Source organism: Aquarana catesbeiana, linkage group LG02 (assembly GCF_042186555.1).
Source record: "Aquarana catesbeiana isolate 2022-GZ linkage group LG02, ASM4218655v1, whole genome shotgun sequence".
Taxonomy (NCBI): domain Eukaryota; kingdom Metazoa; phylum Chordata; class Amphibia; order Anura; family Ranidae; genus Aquarana; species Aquarana catesbeiana.
The window spans coordinates 794,619,637-794,638,532 of record NC_133325.1 but is presented as its reverse complement, the minus strand read 5'-3'; the positions used below and the strand labels follow the sequence as shown (position 1 = coordinate 794,638,532).

Sequence of the window (18,896 nt, the reverse complement as noted above, 5' to 3'; positions counted from 1 at the left end):
AATGTCTAACTAGTTGAAGATAAAAGTATACAAGTGGAGCCAATGCATTTTGGGGAATTGCCTCCCCCTTCTTCAGGGCTGTATTTCTTGGAGAATTTTTAGGCTCTGGGAGGGTTAAATATATTCAATCAGCGGCTCTGCAGTGTGCCAGCGTTGTCGAGTAGGGACAGCTGACTCAGTCTAACCATTCACCAAGAAATACAGTCCTGAAGAAGGGGGAGGCTATCCCCCCCCCCCCCCCCCAAAACACATTGGCCCCATTTGATGAGTTTTTATAGTTGTTTGTTGAAGATAAAAGCCAACACGTTTCGGGGCTGGATTTCTTGGCGAATGGTTAGGCTGAGAAAGCTGTCTCTGCTCTACAACTTGGGCATACTGTAGAGACGCTGATCGAAAATATGTAACTCTCTCGTAGCCTAACTATTCTACGAGAAGTACATCCTCAAAGAAGGGGGAGGCAATTTCCCCCGAAACATGTTGGCTCCACTTAGATACTTTTCTCTTCAATAAACAAACCACTATAAAACTCATGAAGTATAGCCACTGTGTTTTCGGGGAGTTGCCTCCCCCTTCTTCAGAGATTTATTTCTTGGAGAATGGTTAGGCTCTTCTCCGCAACGCCAGCATCTGTACACTATATTACCAAAAGTATTGGGACACCTGAACTTTAATGGCATCCCAGCCTTAGTCCGTAGGGTTTAATAATGAGTTGGCCCACCCTTTGCAGCTTTAACAGCTTCAATTCTTCTGGGAAGGCCGTCCACAAGGTTTAGGAGTGTGTCTATGGGAATGTTTGACCATTCTTCCAGAAGAACATTTGTGAGGTCAGGCACTTTTTTTTAAATTCCTTTATTTTGTTATACAGAAGGCATGGATACATTGTCTAGTATAAGACAGGTCATACATTTTCATACATTAACATGTTTAGGGTACAGTAGATTGAAACCATAGACCTAAATCAGATTAGCCACCAAACAAGTGGGGTAATACATGTGTGTTCCAGCCAACTATGTATCATTTCTGAATGTAATAAAGCAAGGTAGCCTACATAAGGGCCTCCTTGCATGAACTGTGAACATATCTTTAACAGTATTGGTATATAATATAATACTTAAAATATTTTACTACAGATATGTCTAGTGCTAAACGAACAAATGTTTCCAGCTCACCGCGAATAATATGTTTTCAATAATTCGTTAACGCCGTCACCCCGGCTACTTGGTGAGCTTATCAGAACAAAGTAACAGAGAAAGAGGGGAACAGTAGGAAATCAGAGGGAAAGCGGGGAAGGAGAGACAGGAGGACTAGGGAGAAGGGGGAGATGAGGTCAAGGGAAGGGAGATAGACGGGTATGGCTGCGACACCGCCCCCCCACCGGATCCACCCGCCGGACCCCAGAGGGGCATATACAGGTGCCTGTTTTAGCAGTAACTACGGGGACGCCCCCTCAAGTAGATTGGGTTTGTGCTTGTACCAACTCCTGTAGATATGCGTCAGTACCAACAAAATATCTCCAGGGTCTCCACTTGTCCATAAATTGTTCCTCCTTGTTTTGTAGAGTTGCAGTCAGTTCCTCCATCTGTAGAATACAGTTTACTTTCGAATACCACAGGATCCTAGTAGGTGGGTGGGGATCTCGCCATAATACGGGGATACAGGCTCTCGCTGCGTTCAGGAGTTGCATTGTCAAAGTTTTCTTGTATTTACTAATGGGTCTAGTGGTTAGGTGTAGGAGGCATGCAGCTGGGTTGTCTTTAAGTTCGACCGAGGTCAAGCTTTGAATGGTCGAAGTCACCTCCTCCCAAAAGGGTCTCAGGACCGGACACGACCAAAAGACATGGAGCATATTTCCCACTTCTGTGCCACACCTCCAACACCTATCTGAGAGCGTAGGGTTCATTTTGTGTAACATATATGGGACTCTATACCACCTGGTCAGAATTTTGTATCCCGATTCTTGATAGTGACTCGCAATCGAGGACTTGTGAGCCAAAGCCAAGATCTTCTCTTGTTGTTGTGTAGTAAACTGTGTCTCTAGATCTCTTTCCCACTTTAATAGAAACTCTGGTGCCTTGTCCTCTCCCTGAGTAGTGAGGAGGTTATATAAAAATGAGAGTGCGTGCCTTATCGGTTCCCCTGATTTACACAGAGATTCCAGGGGAGTGTGACCCCGCGGGACATAGGGAGCTTTCTGAAGAGTCTGCAGAAAATGTCTAAGCTGGATGGTACTGAGACTGTCTAACGGAGGTTCTGTGAGTCTAGAGATCGTGGAAGAAGATGGGAGTTCCCCCTGGGGCCAAACTTCCCCCAGGGACTGTTTCTCAGAGGTGATTAATTGTCTCAGTCTACGACTTGTAAGTCCGGGGGAAAAGTCTGGGTTACCGATTATAGGGGTCAGGGGGGAAGGTAACGGTGATATATCCGTATTACGGAATATTTTCCTCGCCACCCGAAGGGTAGCTCCTATTAGCGGGTGGTTTTTCTGGTCTTCTGGAAGTGGGGACAAGAGCCACGGGGATGGGAGTAAGGGGATCGAGGAGTCCTCAATTTCCATTCCCACCCATTGTTTGGACTCTTTGTTGCAATGCCAATCAACAATCCTGGCAAGGTGTACCGCTCGGTAATACCGAGAGATGTCTGGTAAACCGATGCCCCCCCTCTCCTTGGGTCTGGAGAGTGTTTGCATGTTTATTCTGGGGGCTTTATGAGCCCAGATGAACTCCCTCACAATGGACTGTATTTGCTTAAAGAAGGTCATGGGTAAATTTATCGGTAATGTTTGGAGTATATATAGAACACGGGGCAGGGCCGTCATTTTCAGGGCATTGCATCGCCCAAACCAGGTCAAAGTGAGTTTGTGCCAGGTCTGGAGGTCGATTTTAAGTCTTTGGAGTAAGGGTTGGAAATTACATGTGTACAGGTGTGCCAAGTCCGGAGTGATGTCCACCCCCAGGTAACGGATAGATTTCTCCGCCCAACGAAACGGGAAGGATTTGCTCATATTTACTGCTTCCGTGACTGGTAGTGTGACATTTAGCACTGCGGACTTGGCACAGTTGACCTTGAAATTTGAGACTTCGCCATACAACCGTAGAGCTTCCAAGATGTTAGGTAGTGAGATACGTGGGTTGGAGACGAAGAAAATCAGATCGTCAGCGAAGGCCGCAATTTTATGATGTCCCGAGGACTTCGTGATCCCGGTTATATTGGGATTCCTGCGGACGCTACACAGGAACGGCTCAAGAGTCAAAATAAAAACTAATGGGGACAGGGGGCACCCCTGTCTCGTCCCGTTAGAGATGTCAAAGAAATCCGATCGCCACTCATTGACCCTTACCGCCGCTGAGGGAGCCGAGTAGAGAGACGATATCCAGCCTCTCATGTTTGGGCCAACACCAATATGTTCCAGAGTGGCCCGCATAAAATGCCAGGCCACCCTGTCAAAAGCCTTCTCTGCGTCTGTAGAAAGTAGCAGAAAAGGCTTCTTGACGGTCTGCGCTTCGTGAATAAGGTTGAGGACTCTTATGGTGTTGTCTCTCGACTCCCTCAGCGGCACGAATCCCGCCTGGTCAAAGTGTATTAATTGTGGGACATGTGGGAGTAATCTGTTAGCCAGGATTTTGGAAAACAATTTAAGATCCACGTTTAGTAGAGCAATCGGGCGGTAATTACTGCAGTGGCTAGAATCCTTCCCTTCTTTCGGGATCAAAGAAATAAATGCCCGTAGGGAGTCTACCATGTTAATGCCTCCTTCTTTTAGTGCGTTGTATGCTTTCAGGAAGTGTGTCGATAAGTGAGACCCGAAGGTCTGGTAATAGGTCAGGGTGAAGCCATCCGGCCCGGGCGCCTTCCTTGGCTTCGTTTGGGCCAAGGCTAGAGAGAGTTCTTCAGGGGTGATGTCCGACTCAAATGAGTCTCCCACATCAGCTGGTAAAGTAGGCATACCCGAAGACCTGATGTATTCCCCCGCTGACACCTCTCTTTCTGTTAAAAGATCAGTAGGTTCCCCCTTGTGCAAATTATATAGTTGTTGGTAATATGTAGCAAATTCATTGGCTATATCCCTAGAGGTGTGGACCGTAGTTCCCTGTGAGGTCACTATAGAGGGAATGTAGGTACGTTGTCTCGGGCCACGAAGTAGTCTGGCTAGCATGGTCCCCGGCTTGTTAGAGAATTCAAACATGGACCTTTTAGCCCAGGCCAGATCTTGTACCGTTTTGTGATACAAGAGGTCTTTCAATTCACCCCTGGTCTTCAGTAAAGCCTGGAGGTGTGTTTCCGCTAGGGACTTCTTGTGAAGTAGCTCGAGAGACCGCACCCGGGAGATCAGGAGGTCAATCTGTTTAGTCCTTTCTCTTTTTTTCGCTGCCCCAATCCTAATTAATTCCCCTCTTATTACACATTTATGGGCTTCCCACACTGTCATTGGAGACAGCGCCGGATCTATGTTTTCTGAGAAGTAATTAGTCAGTGTCCTGCTTATCTCCTCACGTATCTCGGGGATTTGTAATAATGACTCGTTTAGTTTCCAGGTTGGGGGGGACCTGAGTTCTGTATCCCAGCAAAGGGTCACATGCGTGGGGGCATGGTCAGAGAGGGAAATGTAGTCAATCTGGGATGCGGTGACAAACGGTAAGTCTTTATGTTGGATCTGAAAGAAGTCTATCCTGGAGTATGTACCATGCACCGCAGAAAAATAGGTAAAATCCCTCTCACCGGGGTGCATGATCCTCCAGGGGTCGATCAACTGTAGATTGGTTAATTCTACCTTGAGTTTTTTAAGGTATGAGAAAGACAGATGAGATGCCCCTCTTGATACATCCAGTAGTGGCTCCGGAGCAAAATTGAAATCCCCGCCCATCAGGAACAGACCCTCCCGAAAATCTAAGATTAAGGGAATGAGGGATCGCAAAAAGGACAGGTGGTCAGAATTGGGGAAATAGACGTTTACTAGGGTCACTGTGGTATTTCTGATCCTGCCCTTTAAGAGCAAGAATCGGCCAAGTGGGTCAGCTCTCTCTTCTAATAGCGTCCACGGCAGTGATCTGGCTATCAATATACTGACCCCCTTTGATTTTGATAGAGGGGAGGGAGCGTGATATACAGTGGGGAAGTCCCTGTTGCAGAGTCTGGGGACTGCCGACAGTTTGAAATGTGTTTCCTGAATGAGCGCCACCTGTGTGCGCGTTTTTTTTAGATCTGTGAGGAGTCTGGAGCGTTTCTCCGGGGTAGCTAGGCCTCTGACATTGAGGGAGGTGAATTTTATCTCACTACCAGGGTGTGAGCCCGGAGGCCCTCCCGGGGGGGCCATGTCGCACCCCAGCAGCCAATCGGGGGAGGGTAGGGAAAAGAATAAGTCAAGAAGGTATAGGGAGGGGATAGAAAAGGGGGGGGGGGGATATTGAGGGGAAGGGGAGGGGGTGTAGAGTTGGGGTAGGAAGGGAAGGGGAGACCGGATATAAGGGAGGGACGAAGAGGAAGAGAAAAGGAGGAATTGGAGTTGAAAAGATATAGAGAAAAATACTAAGAAGGATAAATTAATTATCCAGCTGTTGCTATATAAAGCCTTACGCAAATATGCGCTTCCTATTAGTGGGTGTGGAAGACTAGACTCTGCGACACAACGGGAGACGTGTCGTCAGGAGAGAACCGGCATGATGAACAATATCTGACTATTACCGTTTTAAACAGCAGACAAAAATAAAAAACCATAAACAACTTGATTCTTTGCTGTAGAATCTTCAAATATGTGTATGCGACCACCGCAAGTGAAATGTATATCCACTAAGAGATCTATGTGAACCTACATTTCCAATACAGTGTAAGTATTGCAACTAACCCTCTTGATAGGGAACAAGAGGGTAACAAACTAAACATGACTCCGTGTCTTTATGAATTAGAGTCCCCCCTACCCCTCCACCTCATGCCCCACAAAAAAAGGGGAGAAATAAGAAAAAAAACAAAGAGCGTGAAAACTGCCCTTAAGGAACCTGTGAAACGATGAGGTGGAGGCGCGGCGAGACCCCCCAACTAAATTCGAATCCAGACGCCTATCTAAGGCATGTCATCTTTTCACGGAGGAGCAAAAAGTCCCTCCAGCATATATATAATATACCCCTGTATCGCTGTACGTTCTACTCATAAAACTCAGAGAGTTTACTGTGCGGTGAAAGAAAAAGGATATCAGTGTGGTCTAGAGTTCTAACAACCACAGGAGTCCCCTTCTTGCTTCTCAGTACGTAGCCTTCTGAGCCAGTGCGGTCAGTTAGGACTCCGGTGAGGTAGGATTGTCTCTTGGAGTTGTCCTGGATCTTGATCGCCATTGTCGTCTGCTGGCTCGTTGGGGTCTTGGTGACATAGATCTCGTGCTATTGAAGGTGATCGGAAAGTCCAACCAATTGGGTATCGAGAACCCGGGGATCTCCAGAAACCTGAACAAATCCGGCAGTTGGTCTGGCCAACGCAGCGTAAAAGAGTTATTTCCTTTCAGGACGATCAAGTGGAATGGGTGGCCCCATCTGTAGGTGGCTCCTGTCGTTCTGATAGCTTCTAGCAGTGGACGTATTTGGCTTCTCATACGCAGGGTCATCCGCGATATATCAGGGAAAAATTGCACCGACGCCCCATCAAAGTCCAAGGGGCCCTGAGACCAAGCCCTTCTCAGGATTTCTTCCTTAATTGTGTAATAATGAACTCTCGCCAATATGTCTCTTGGTGCGAGATCATCTCCTCCCCTGGGACCCTGCACCCGGTGCACACGGTCCAGTTCTAGTTCCGCTGTAGGGGGCTTGTCTAGTAATCGATTGAATATGGCCACAATCGTGGCTCTGAGATCACTTCCTGAAGTGGCTTCAGGCAGGCCGCGCACTCTGATATTGTTTCTCCTGCTGCGATTTTCGCCATCATCGATTGAAAGTTGCATCAGGATCAGGCGCCTTTTATAATCCGTATGAGCCTTTTCTATGTCTGACATTCTTGACTCTAGCAGAGAAGCAGATGTTTCCACCTCTGATACCCTGGAGTCTACAGTATCTATTCTCTGCTTTAAATCATGGATCTCTTTAGACAGGGTATTCACAATAGTAGCTGTAGATTCAGTGATGTCCTGTTTAGTGGGGAGGAGGGCGATTATCCCTTTCCAGCATTCAGGGAATGGTTGCTCCTGAGTGTTAGCAGGCTGTATGGATGAGCAGCTATCAGCCCCTGGGATTTCTGGGGACAGGATCGGGGAATCAGCTCTGTTAGGGAGAGATCCGTTACCTTGTGGAGCATTAGAGAGCCCCTTGCCTGTCTTCTTGAGCGATGCTGTGCCTGCATTGCCAGAGCGTGGCGGCGCCATCTTGGACTCCAGGGCCTGTGACGGAGTTGCCGAATTTCGCAAGAAATAAGCAGCGATGTCCGCGGTTCTATTAGCTGCGGGTGATCCCGGAGGTCTGTCCGTCATGGACATGTAGTTTAAAAGCCGGTATGTACGCTAGGTCCGGTTCTCAGCCTAAACGAGGCACGGAGCTCCCAGGGAAAGCAGCCTCACAGCGCCATTGCCAAGCCACGCCCCGAGGTCAGGCACTTATGTTGGACGAGAAGGCCTGGCTCGCAAGGTCCATGTCTTTTATGGACCTTGCTTTGTACACTGGTCTATATCATTTGGTGGAGGGGGGATTATGGTGTGGGGGTTGTTTTTCAGGGGTTGGGCTTGGCCCCTTAGTTCCAGTGAAGGGAACTCTAAAGGTGTCAGCATGCCAAGACATTTTGGACAATTTCATGGTCCCAACTTTGTGGGAACAGTTTGGGGAAGGCCCCTTCCTGTTCCAACATGACTGCACACTAGTGCACAAAGCAAGGTCCATAAAGACATGGATGAGCGAGTTTGGGGTGGAGGAACTTGACTGGCCTGCACAGAGTCCTGACCTCAACCCCATAGAACACCTTTGGAATGGATTAGAGTGGAGACTGCGAGCCAGGCCTTCTCATCCAACATCAGGGCCTGACCTCACCAATGCGCTTCTAGAAGAATGGTCAAACATTCCCATAGACACACTCCTAAACCTTGTGGACAGCCTTCCCAGAAGAGTTGCAGCTGTTAAACCTGCAAAGGGTGGGCCAACTCAATATTGAACCCTACAGACTAAGACTGGGATGCCATTTAAAGTTTATGTATGTGTAAAGGCAGGTGTCCCAATACTTTTGACTAGGTTACACTCTGAGAGGGTTAAATACACTATCTCAAAGAAATTCAGCCCTGAAGGAGGAGGCAATTCCCCCAAAACACGTTGGCTCCACTTAGATACTTTTATCTTCAATAAACGGCTATAAAAATCAAGTGAGACATTTTTTCTGGACACCGGGCACTCCTTTCCAATCACCAAAATGTTCTCTGAGATAACGCCCCCAATTGTTATCAGAAATGTAGCATCCCTAGACCCCAACAGCTATCACCTACAATTGGCATATAACCCATTGGAAGTTGCTCCCTCTATACCCTCCACACAGTAATCTGCCGCTAAGCACCCTCCAGCGTCACCAGTCCAGCGCTGTCTTCTTCCCAAACTTGGTGTGAATACGCAGCCCGGGTATTCTAGTCCCTCCCACTGTAAACCATTTACCATCTTTAACGCACCGAAGGAAGCTGCTTGGCTTGGGACCCTGGGGAAACAGCCACACCACAAGCGCATATGGTCATTTTCTGAACTATAATGGATGAAGGAAACTTTGGTGGACCTTCTATTGACCTTTCCAACCCCAGAAGATCTGACTGCACTGGACAGGAGATGAGAGCCTGGTATGAACCTTCAGTCTGGAATGGTTCTAACGCTTCCAGTACCAATACAAATCTGCCCCTGTTGGGAAAACCATAGCTTGACCCTAAAGTTTATTACAGTATTGGTAATTCCACACCTTTTTTTATACATAGATTGATTACGTATAAGCCATGTTTGGTAAATTCTGATTTCACGGACTCAATCGCGTTTTTTGTTTCTCTTCAGGTGGACACAGAGATAGCCGAGTTTCACAAGTTGGCTCGAAAATTACGCATTATTCCATCCACCGCAGAAAACGCCAACGGATACGACCTCCAGATCGATTGTAACCTAGACAGCGAGGAGAGTCTGCACCACTGCCGAAACCAGATCAATGTAAGGATCCCGGGGTGGATCACCTGTAGGCAATAACAATGTTGTGCTAATAGCGTACGCTTCTCTGTTCACATTGGCCTTCATCTAGACATCACTTGAGGCAAGAAGTGTTCTTGACTGAAACCCATGGAAATTTTAAAACCATGAAAATACTGGAACTGAGGAGTGAGCAGAGATCCTGCCTTTCATTACTGGGACGTTCAGTCTGCCTAATCAGTAATGATCGTTGACTTTGAGGGGGGCAGAAATGCAGCACATCTCTATAATACATGTATATTTCTCAAGGCTTTATCCCTATAAAGATCCTGAAAATACAGGAAGATTCCTCTGCCTGAAATGCACACGGCTCCCAAGTCCTGTTCTGGGCTAACACACATCAGGTTTGTGGTGTCAGCCCTGTCCAGTTGCGTTTTGCTGCACTACTCAAACCCTCCCATCACCACAACACAGACCCTAATTATCTGAAGGGATGATTAGACGAAGGAAGGGGACAGAGGACACTGTTGTGAATTTATTATTATTATTATTATTATTATTATTATTATTATTATACACTCACTGGCCACTGTATTAGGTACACTTTGCTAGTAGTGGGTTGGAACCCTCTTTGCCTTCACTCTTAATGGCATAGATACAACAAGATGTAGGGAACGTTTCTCAGATTTTGCTCCATAGTTACATAACATCACGCAGTTGCTGCAGATTTGTCAGCTGCACATCCATGATGCCAATTTCCCATTCCACCACATCCCAAAGGCGCTCTATTGGATGGAGATGTGGTGAGTGTGGAGGTTATTGGAGTACAGGGACCTCATTGTCCAGTGGTGAGATGATTGATCTTTGTGACATGGTGCATTATCCTGCTGGAAGGAGCCATCAGAAGAGGCGGACACTGTAGTCATAAAGGGATGGACATGGTCAGCAACAATACTCAGGTAGGTCGTGGTGATTAAACCATGATCAATTGTTACTAAGAGGCCCAAAGTGTGCCAAGAAAATATCCCCCCCACCATTACACCCCCCACCACCAGCCTGAACCGGTGATACAAGGCAGGATGGATCCATGCGCCAAATTCTGACCCCACCATCTGAATGTTGCAGCTGAAATTCAGACTCATCAGACCTGCCAACATTTTTCCAACCTTCTATTGTCCAATTTTGGTGATCCTGTGAGAATTGTAAAAAAGGTATGACCTCTTGGCCGCGCACTCTGGAACCAGCAAAATAAATTTGATTAAACAATTAAAGAATTATGTGAGAATTGTAGCCTCAGTTTCCTGTTCTTAGCTGACAGGAGTGGCACCCGGTGTGGTCTTCTGCTGCTGTAGCCCATCCGCTTCAAGGTTCGATGTGTTGTGCATTCAGAGATGGTATTCTGTATACCGAGTGGTTACTTGAGTTACTGTTGCCTTTCTATCATCTGTAACCAGTCTGCCCATTCTCCTCTGACACCAACAAGCCATTTTTCTCCACACAACTGCCGCTCACTGGATATTTTCTCTTTTTCCCACCATTCTCTGTACACCCCGAGAGATGGTTGTGTGTGAAAATCACAGAAATACTCGGACCAGCCCGTCTGCCACCAACAACCATTCCACGTTCAAAGTCACTTAAATCCCCTTTCTTCCCCCATTCTGATGCTGGGATTGAACTTCAGCAAGTTGTCTTCACCAGGTCTAGATGAATAAATGCATTGAGTTGCTGCCATGTGATTAGCTGATTAGTAATTTATGTTGCCAAGCAATTGAACAGGTGTAAAGTGGCTGGTGAGTATATAACCATAAACTTTCAACTGTATATTTAAAGAGAAGCTACCCCCACCCCCCCCCAAAAAAAAAAAAAAAGTTAGCGGCTACAAGTACTGTAGCTGCTGACTTTTAACCACTTCCCGCCCAAGGTACGTCATTCGATGTTCTTGACTTTGAGTGGGTATATCTGAAAGATGCCTGAAGCTACAGGCATCATTCAGATATCATCTTTTAGTGCCGGCGATTCCCTACACCATAAGAACGATCATAGCAGCTGTTCCGCCACTTGATGGTTCTTACGGGTGCTTCTACCGACTCGCCGCTTCCATTGGTGAGTCGGAGAACGGATCCGCCGTCTCCGGATGGTGACTATAGAGATTTCCAGCAGACCAGATGGTCGCCGGAGTCTCTGTGATCGTTCGGAGGCCAGGCGCGATGTTATGACGTCACGCCCGGCCTCTGCATTCAAACGAATGGCGCCGCCTCGGCTGGGAAGCCGTGATCGTTTTTGTTTTTTTTTTAACTTTAGGCTTCCCACCAGCCTAGAGATGAGATGTGGGGTCTTATTGACCCCCCATATCTCACTGTAAAGAGGGCCGATCATGCCATATTCCTATTACAAGGGATGTTTACGTTCCTTGTAATGGGAACAAAAGTGATCAAAAAAAAAAAAAAAAAAAAAAAAATATATATATATATATATATATATATATATATATATATATATATATATATATATATATATATATATATATATATATATATATATATATATATATATATATATAGTGTCAAACTAAAATAAAAAAAAAAGTAAAATTAACAAACAAAAAAAAAAATTAAAGCGCCCCTGTCCCCGTGAGCTCGCACACAGAAGCAAACGCATACGTAAGTCCCGCCCACATATGAAAACAGTGTTCAAACCACACATGTGAGGTATCGCTGTGAACGTTAGAGCGAGAGCAATAATTCTAGACCTAGACCTCCTCTGTAACTCAAAACATGTAACCAGTAAAAAAAATTTGAAAATGTTACCTATATGGATTTTTACGTACCGAAGTTTGGCGCCATTCCACGAGCGTGTGCAATTTTGAAGCGTGACATGTTGGGTATCAATTTACTCAGGAAACTTCATCTTTCAGATTATACAAAAAAAGTGGGCTAATGTTTGTTGTTGGTTTTTTTTGTGTTTTTTTTTTTTTTTTTTTAAGCATGAAACTGTTTTTTGTTTTTAGAAAAATTGCTGCGTTAATACCGTGCGAGATAAAAAGTTGCAACGACCTCCATTGCTTTCTCTAGGATCTTTGCTAAAAAAAAATATATAATGTTTGGGGGTTCTATGTAATTTTCTAGCAAAAAAATGATGAATTTTACATGTAGGAGAGAAATGTCAGAATTGGCCTGGATGGGAAGTGGTTAATATAAGGACACTTACCAGTCCAAGGATCCGGCGCTATCCTCACCCGAGCTGATTGTTCAAGCTTCGGGTCCAGGCGCTGGCATCTTGACTAAAGGAAACTAGCAGTGAAGTTCTTCTTTTTTAAGAGATAAAGTTCAGCTTTTGGAGTATGTTGAATCCAAATTCAGAGTGTAACATGCTCCAACACGTGTTCTCTATGTGAGATCGCTGGTCTGCCAAACCCCTTTGCTAAGTCAGCGCCAGAGATCTCCAATCAGCAGGGAGCATGAAGTCTGCTGGTTGTACCGCTCTAGCTGGGTGAGGGACATGTCAGACCAATGTACAGAGATGACGGATTTCACACAAACGTTTCCTCTATGCAGACCGTGACTGGAGTGTGAACATTTACTTCTAAACCGAGTACAATGTATTACCGAAATTCTATGCAGTTTTATTAGCAAGTCTTTTCTGATCCAATGCGAATCCTTTGTGCTTTCCTTTCTATAGCTCCCCTTGCTGGAGATGCTGACAAAGTCAGAAGATCAGATAACGAAGGCTCTTAATAAGAAGATGGAGATTGAGGAAGTGAATGAGCAGGTGGGATGGAGCTCTGATTACCATTCAGATCCTTTATACAATGTAGAATACAGTTTTCTTACATCTGTAGCAGATTCTATTTTCATTGTGCTGGTTTGAGGATGAATGGTACAAATTGAATGCCGGTTGTCATTAATGTTTAGTTCCTTGAGGGACACAAGAAGTCTTGTACGATCTGGTTATACTGCCACCTACAGGAGGATTGAACACTGCCCAAAAAATTGTAGGCCAGCCTTGGAAAACTCCTCCCTCCTTCTCCCTTCATTTTTTGCTAGTGTGCCAGGAGAATAAACGTCATTTGTTCAGATCTGCTGTTTTGCTAGCTTTTCTCCTTCTGTCAGCATTCCTGCTGAGCTGGTCTCCTATATGCAGCCATCCCTTGAATTGAAGTGCTGTACCCAAACCCTGCTGGACATTGTGTGATTTTTAGGTACTGGATTCTCCATTGTGGGGTCTTCAGACCTCTGTGTATTGGTAAGTTAGCTGCAGAGGTCCAGAGCCCTGGCATTGTCTCTCAGTCTCAGAAAGACTGTTTGGGCCAATGCAGCGGGAGCTGCCTTACTGTTTGCATCCATGGGCACCTTTCAAAATTCCAGCTACTACTGGTTCTACTGCAGAAAGTGTAAATGCTGAGCGGGTGAGCACGTGACATTAAAAGCGGGCGTTGCCACCGGGTAATGCTTATCTAAGAGCTGTCAAAGCGAGGAGACAGCATACGGCGGGTAGCCTCTTATAGAGGCGAAGCGTTTTTTTTTTTTGGCATTTTTCGGGTCCGGTGGGCGTCGGGATTGACGATGGATGTTCATAAAGGGAATCTTTCTCCTTCATTAAAAAAAAGGACTTGTCATGCTGTTCACATTCATCTGTCAGTGGGGGGAAGCCCGTTTTGATAGATGACTCATGGTTGTTTAGGACGTGGGCGGCCAGCTTCCTGGCCCGCTGCTTAACAACCAGCTGTTTTGTTTTTTTTTTGTTTTTTTTTCACACCATCATTTTTCGACCGATCTAAAATCTAATCATTCTGAAAAGTTGGAATTCGTTAAAGTTAATTAAATTAATTTTCTAACGAAAACGAATTCCGAAACTAAACAAATTCCTTAACGAAACAAAATTAGTAACATTATGAATCTACACTAAACCAATGTTCTGCACATGTCTAATGAGCAATGTCATCCACTGGATGTAGAGCAGGGGTCTCCAAACTTTCTAAGCAAAGGGCCAGTTTACTGTCCTTCAGGATTTTGGGAGACTGGACTGTGGTCAGTGGGAGTAGAAAATGCCTCGGCTATAGTTCAGCTCGCTGTACAAATTCGGCAATGCCGAATCTGACTAAGCTCCTGCACATGCGCAGGAGTGACGTCTTCCCTGCCCAGCCAATGAAAGACTGCAATTAAGACCTGGATGCCAGCTGCTCGAATATGTCAGTGGGGAGCTCGGATGCCACATTGGTAAATATAGCTCCAACCTGTGGTCTTAAGGATCGGGTGCCACCTGCCAAGCACATTCCTCCTAGATCTGTAAATGCCTCTTGGGCTCCTCAGCATCAGACACCTGTTTTCTATTATAACCCGGCAGTACAAGATCTCCTGTGTCCCTCAAGAAATGCAATAAATGGAATTTACGGTGAGTACAAAAATTCTATTTTTACTGTAGTGTCCACTAATGTCTTCCAATATAATTGTAGAAAAGATTGCACGCTTATTTGTGTCCTTTTCTTCCTGTAGCTGAGATCCATGAACTCCGATAAGAGGAATGATGTGAAGAAACACAAGGATGAGGCCCAGAGGCTGGATGAGCTCTTACTGCAGAAGAATCAGGTAGAGTCTTTGTTTTGATGTGTGCAAGCTAGGATTATGGGAATTGGTGCCCCCACCATTCATTTAATTCTTGTGATTATCCCAGGATGCAGAAGAACAGGAGAAGAAATGGGCATCTGAGCTCCAGTCTTTAGAGAAACATCGCCAGTTGCTGGAGTCTGGAGTGAGCAAAGGACTGGAGGAGACTATGAAGGACCTGGAGAGGGCCCAGCAGGAGTAAGTACAGAACAGAGGCTCTAACACACACGCAGGGCTGCACAGCTCCCGTCCTTGGGAGGCATAGGCTTAACTGTGGGCATAGTATGTGTGTGTATACAGGACAGCCATCAGACATTTTTGGGCCCCTTACACAGCTTTAGGCCTCATTCAACTTTTTTCAGGGGGGGCATTGTTTTAAGGTCACCCAAGCTCCGCCCCTTTTGACAATGTAATGAAGGGGAGGGGCTTAGTCATTATTACATAAAGCGCAGGCATGCAAAGGTTTGTGAAAACCTGATGCAGAAGCTTAATAGAAGGATCAAGCTGCTAATTTTGTAACTATTTCTTATTTCCACTGGAAAGATATGTGTGATATAAGCAGGGCTGTCTTTAAGGTAGGGCAAAAGGGGCAGCTGCCCTGGGCCCCGTCATTGTTGTGGGGCCCAAAACAGCTGCCTCATACTTGCCAACATTCCCAGTTTAAATTCCTTCATTCCTTGAGGTTTTAGTCCCATGCTGTGTCCTGATATCTCAGTTTGAAGTTCTGTTACTAATGCTGCCCAGCTCTGCCCTATCATTGTGTACAGATGACTCACCTGCGGACCCTGTGTTTACATGTAAATACTGGCATTGATATGTTAATAGAAGCAGCATTCATATGTAAATAAGGGCAGACCGACAGCATTCATATGTACATCATGCCTCCCTGAGGTCATATCCACCATCACCTGTTCTGAATGCTGCCCACTATAGAGATAAAGGGGCATGCTTGAATGTCCTGCCTACAACTGTGGTTAAGCCTACCATCAGCATGTTCTGCAAAGGTAAGCAAATTGGTGGTGGGGAGGGTAGTGTGGGGTGTGCAGAGAAGGAATTACAGTTTGGGATGCACAGGTGAGCAAGGAGGGGATGTATAGAGGTAAGGAAGCTGGGTGCAAAGATGAGCAGAGGAGGCAGGTAGAGGGGAGGGGGATTGGAGTGGAGAGGATGGGAGATGTTTGGGGTGCAGAGGTTAGCAGGGGTTTTAGGATTGCAAAGGTGTACAGACAGGGTGGATAAAGATGCAGGTCGTGTGTAGGGCAGCCCATTCATTTCAATGGGCTGCTCTATGCGCTACACTTGCGGAAGAAAGTCCCAAACCATTTCAAAATCACACGGTGCCAAGACACATGTCAGCAGATGTGTGAGGGTGTCATTAACAAAATAATGGCACTGCTGTGTATCTGTTAAAGGGCAGCATGTTTCTGTGGTGTCAGGAAAGAGATTTTGCATGCGTTCGACGCACAAATGGGAATGCAGGCTAAATGTCTCGTTACATTGGTGGTCAGTGTAAATCTCACATTGGTGTAGAATCCTTTCATTCACACTAGTGGCCAGTGTGACTGCCCCCCTTACATTGGTGGTCAGTGTAAACCCCTATTACGTTGGTGGCCAGTGTTGAAACTCCTCTTTATATTGCATTATATAGCACTGCCATTGACCGAAACTGCATGGAGGGGGGCTCCCCCAATAATTTTTTTGCCCAGGGTCCAATCAATATTAAAGATGGCCCTGGATATAAGAGAATTCATCTTCACTTTTTATTGGAAGTTACTCAGGCGTACCATGTACAACTTTTTATATTGCAATACATGTTGTGGGTGGCCATATTTTGATCTTGATGAAAACAGCTATACTGTATGAGCATTGGAGCCAGTGTACTGTATAAACCCATGAATCATCAAGCTCATAACCTGGAAACCTGGCTTATGAAGGGTTAAGGGAATCCCTGTGCTGGGAGCAAACAGTGGCTGACCTTATGCAAAGCTTAAAGCGGGATTCCGGCCAGGAATTTTTTTTGTAAAAAGTCAGCAGCTACAAACACTGTAGCTGCTGACTTTAAGTACATTTACCTGTCCTGGGTGCCCGCGATGTCGGCCGACCCGTCCCTCGGCTCTCGGGTCCCGGCACCGCCTCCTAACTAAGGGAAACAGGCAGTGGAGCCTTGTAGTTTCCTACTGCGCAAGCGCGAACGCTCTGTGAATGGCCCCGTGGTTTTCTGGGAACACGCACAGTTCCCAGAAGGCAACGGGACCGCTCACCGAGGAGCAGGACACGCCGCGGAATAGGAAAAGGCAGTTTAGGAAGACTGCCTAGCAACAAGGGTTCAGGTAAGTTTTAAAATTTTTTTTTTTTTTTTTACGATTTTTCATGCTATTTTTTATTTTAGGGTGGCCCTCCACTTTAAGTGATCTGAGATAACAAGTGGATAGATAAGAGTAGCAGAGTTGGGAAATGCATACACAGTCACTCCATGTAGAATCTGTGTGAACACTAGATGTGTGTAAGAAGTCATCTCCAGCTCACCAGACCCCTCTTGTTCTTCTTCTTCTATTGCTGGTCCACGGCCACTTCCCTTTTCCTCTACATGTGTAAATTCTGCTTCTCCCGGACACCTTCACTTGCTCTCCTGATGCTGCCCGGTTTCAAAAAGGCCGCGCTTCATTTCCATCATCCAGAGGCAGGAGACGTGGCCGCAGCTGATCCTCAACGGCTGGCCACACCCCGTTCCCTTATCCCTGCCCAATCGCTGCCTTTCTCCTTATACAAGGCTCTGTTACATCACAGTGAGCGCACAATAGTTAAGCTGCCCCAGGGATCACGGCGGGGTGGAGGGAGAGATCTGTGCTGTGTCCACAAGGATGTTTTTTATACAGACAACCATCCTGCCCGGCCAAGCAGCCTAATTTAGAGGGGGACACACGGTGGGGCAAGGGATAACCTGGGCACCACCATTCCACTTGTGGGTGGAGCTGGCTAGATCTACATCTTCTCGACTCTCTCTACACATTAGGGAAGGGACTGGAGGTGGAGCCGACCAGCCAAGCTAATGAGTCTGGGCCAGATCATGTCAGAGAGCAGCAACAGTCGGCAGACTCCGAAAACAGTCTGCGGCGGACTGCTCAGCTCATGGACACCTTTCTGATTCCGGGGTCAGGGGGGGCACTTGACCCTCCTTGCCCCCTCCTGCGGATGCTCATGGGTCTAACGTCATCCCAAAGGAGCAGTTCCAATTCTGCCACGTTCTTCCATCCCACAATGCAATGGGAGTGCCTCAGTGGGCAGTATTGGAAAGCTCATTGGCTTGAAGAATGAATGAGGTGTCTGGCAGAGCTCTATTAGCTCTGAAGTTGGGGCTCTGTATAATTTGAGGGTTGAGGGTTTCTTGGGTATACAGAAAACCTTGTGCAGAATGCTTGAAAACATCTGATACTCTTTAGCACATTCATGACAAGTGATAAGTCTACAAATTTTTTAATTTCTATGAATATTATGTAATCAAATACTTCGAAACTGCCACTTTGAAATTCCATTTTATAGCGGAAGTTTTGTCAGGTGTGCTTTTCCTTCCTTCCTTCCTTCCTTCCTTCCTTCCTTCCTTCCTTCCTTCCTTCCTTCCTTCCTTCCTTCCTTCCTTCCTTCCTTCCTTCCTTCCTTCCTTCCTTCCTTCCTTCCTTCCTTCCTTCCTTCCTTCCTTCCTTCCTTCCTTCCTTCCTCTTTCTTGTTTGTGACCTAGTTTTAGATGTATTCGTCTTTCTCTTTAGTTCACAATCTCCATTTCCCATTCCAGGTTGCAGCTTGTTGAGTACCAGACTGAAGAGGAGACCAGACAAGTGGGTAAGAAGCTGGATCGGGTGGTGACCGGTGTGTCCTGTCATGTGGCAGCTCTCGAGGTGAGGAACCGCCCACAATTCCATCATCATCTCTGCCATGAATACAAAACCGTTTGGGGACCAGGAGATCACCATTCTCCTGTTAAAAAAGCAATTTAAAGCATAAGTGTTTTTGAAACTTTTTTTTTTTTTTTAAATGTTCCTTTGCAGTGAGGTTCCACCCACATTGCAAGGATTAACTGCTTGTTTAGGTCCCCCCCTCCTCCGCACCGCTAGACCACTCCCCGTAGCATCTTCACCCCCCCTCCTCCGCACCGCTAGACCACTCCCCGTAGCATCTTTACCCCCTC

General features: G+C 46.2%; 1 protein-coding gene across 1 annotated transcript in view; it reads left to right on the top strand.

Annotated features, from left to right (window-relative positions):
* The window catches only part of LOC141129438 (kinetochore protein NDC80 homolog), a 70,577-nt gene that overhangs the window by 44,827 nt on the left and 6,854 nt on the right, over positions 1 to 18,896 (top strand). The window contains exons 12-16 of the mRNA XM_073617473.1: positions 8,985 to 9,134; positions 12,789 to 12,878; positions 14,603 to 14,695; positions 14,781 to 14,911; positions 18,504 to 18,606. Coding sequence (XP_073473574.1) covers positions 8,985 to 9,134; positions 12,789 to 12,878; positions 14,603 to 14,695; positions 14,781 to 14,911; positions 18,504 to 18,606 — 567 coding nt within the window. The remainder of the gene's footprint in view (positions 1 to 8,984; positions 9,135 to 12,788; positions 12,879 to 14,602; positions 14,696 to 14,780; positions 14,912 to 18,503; positions 18,607 to 18,896) is intronic.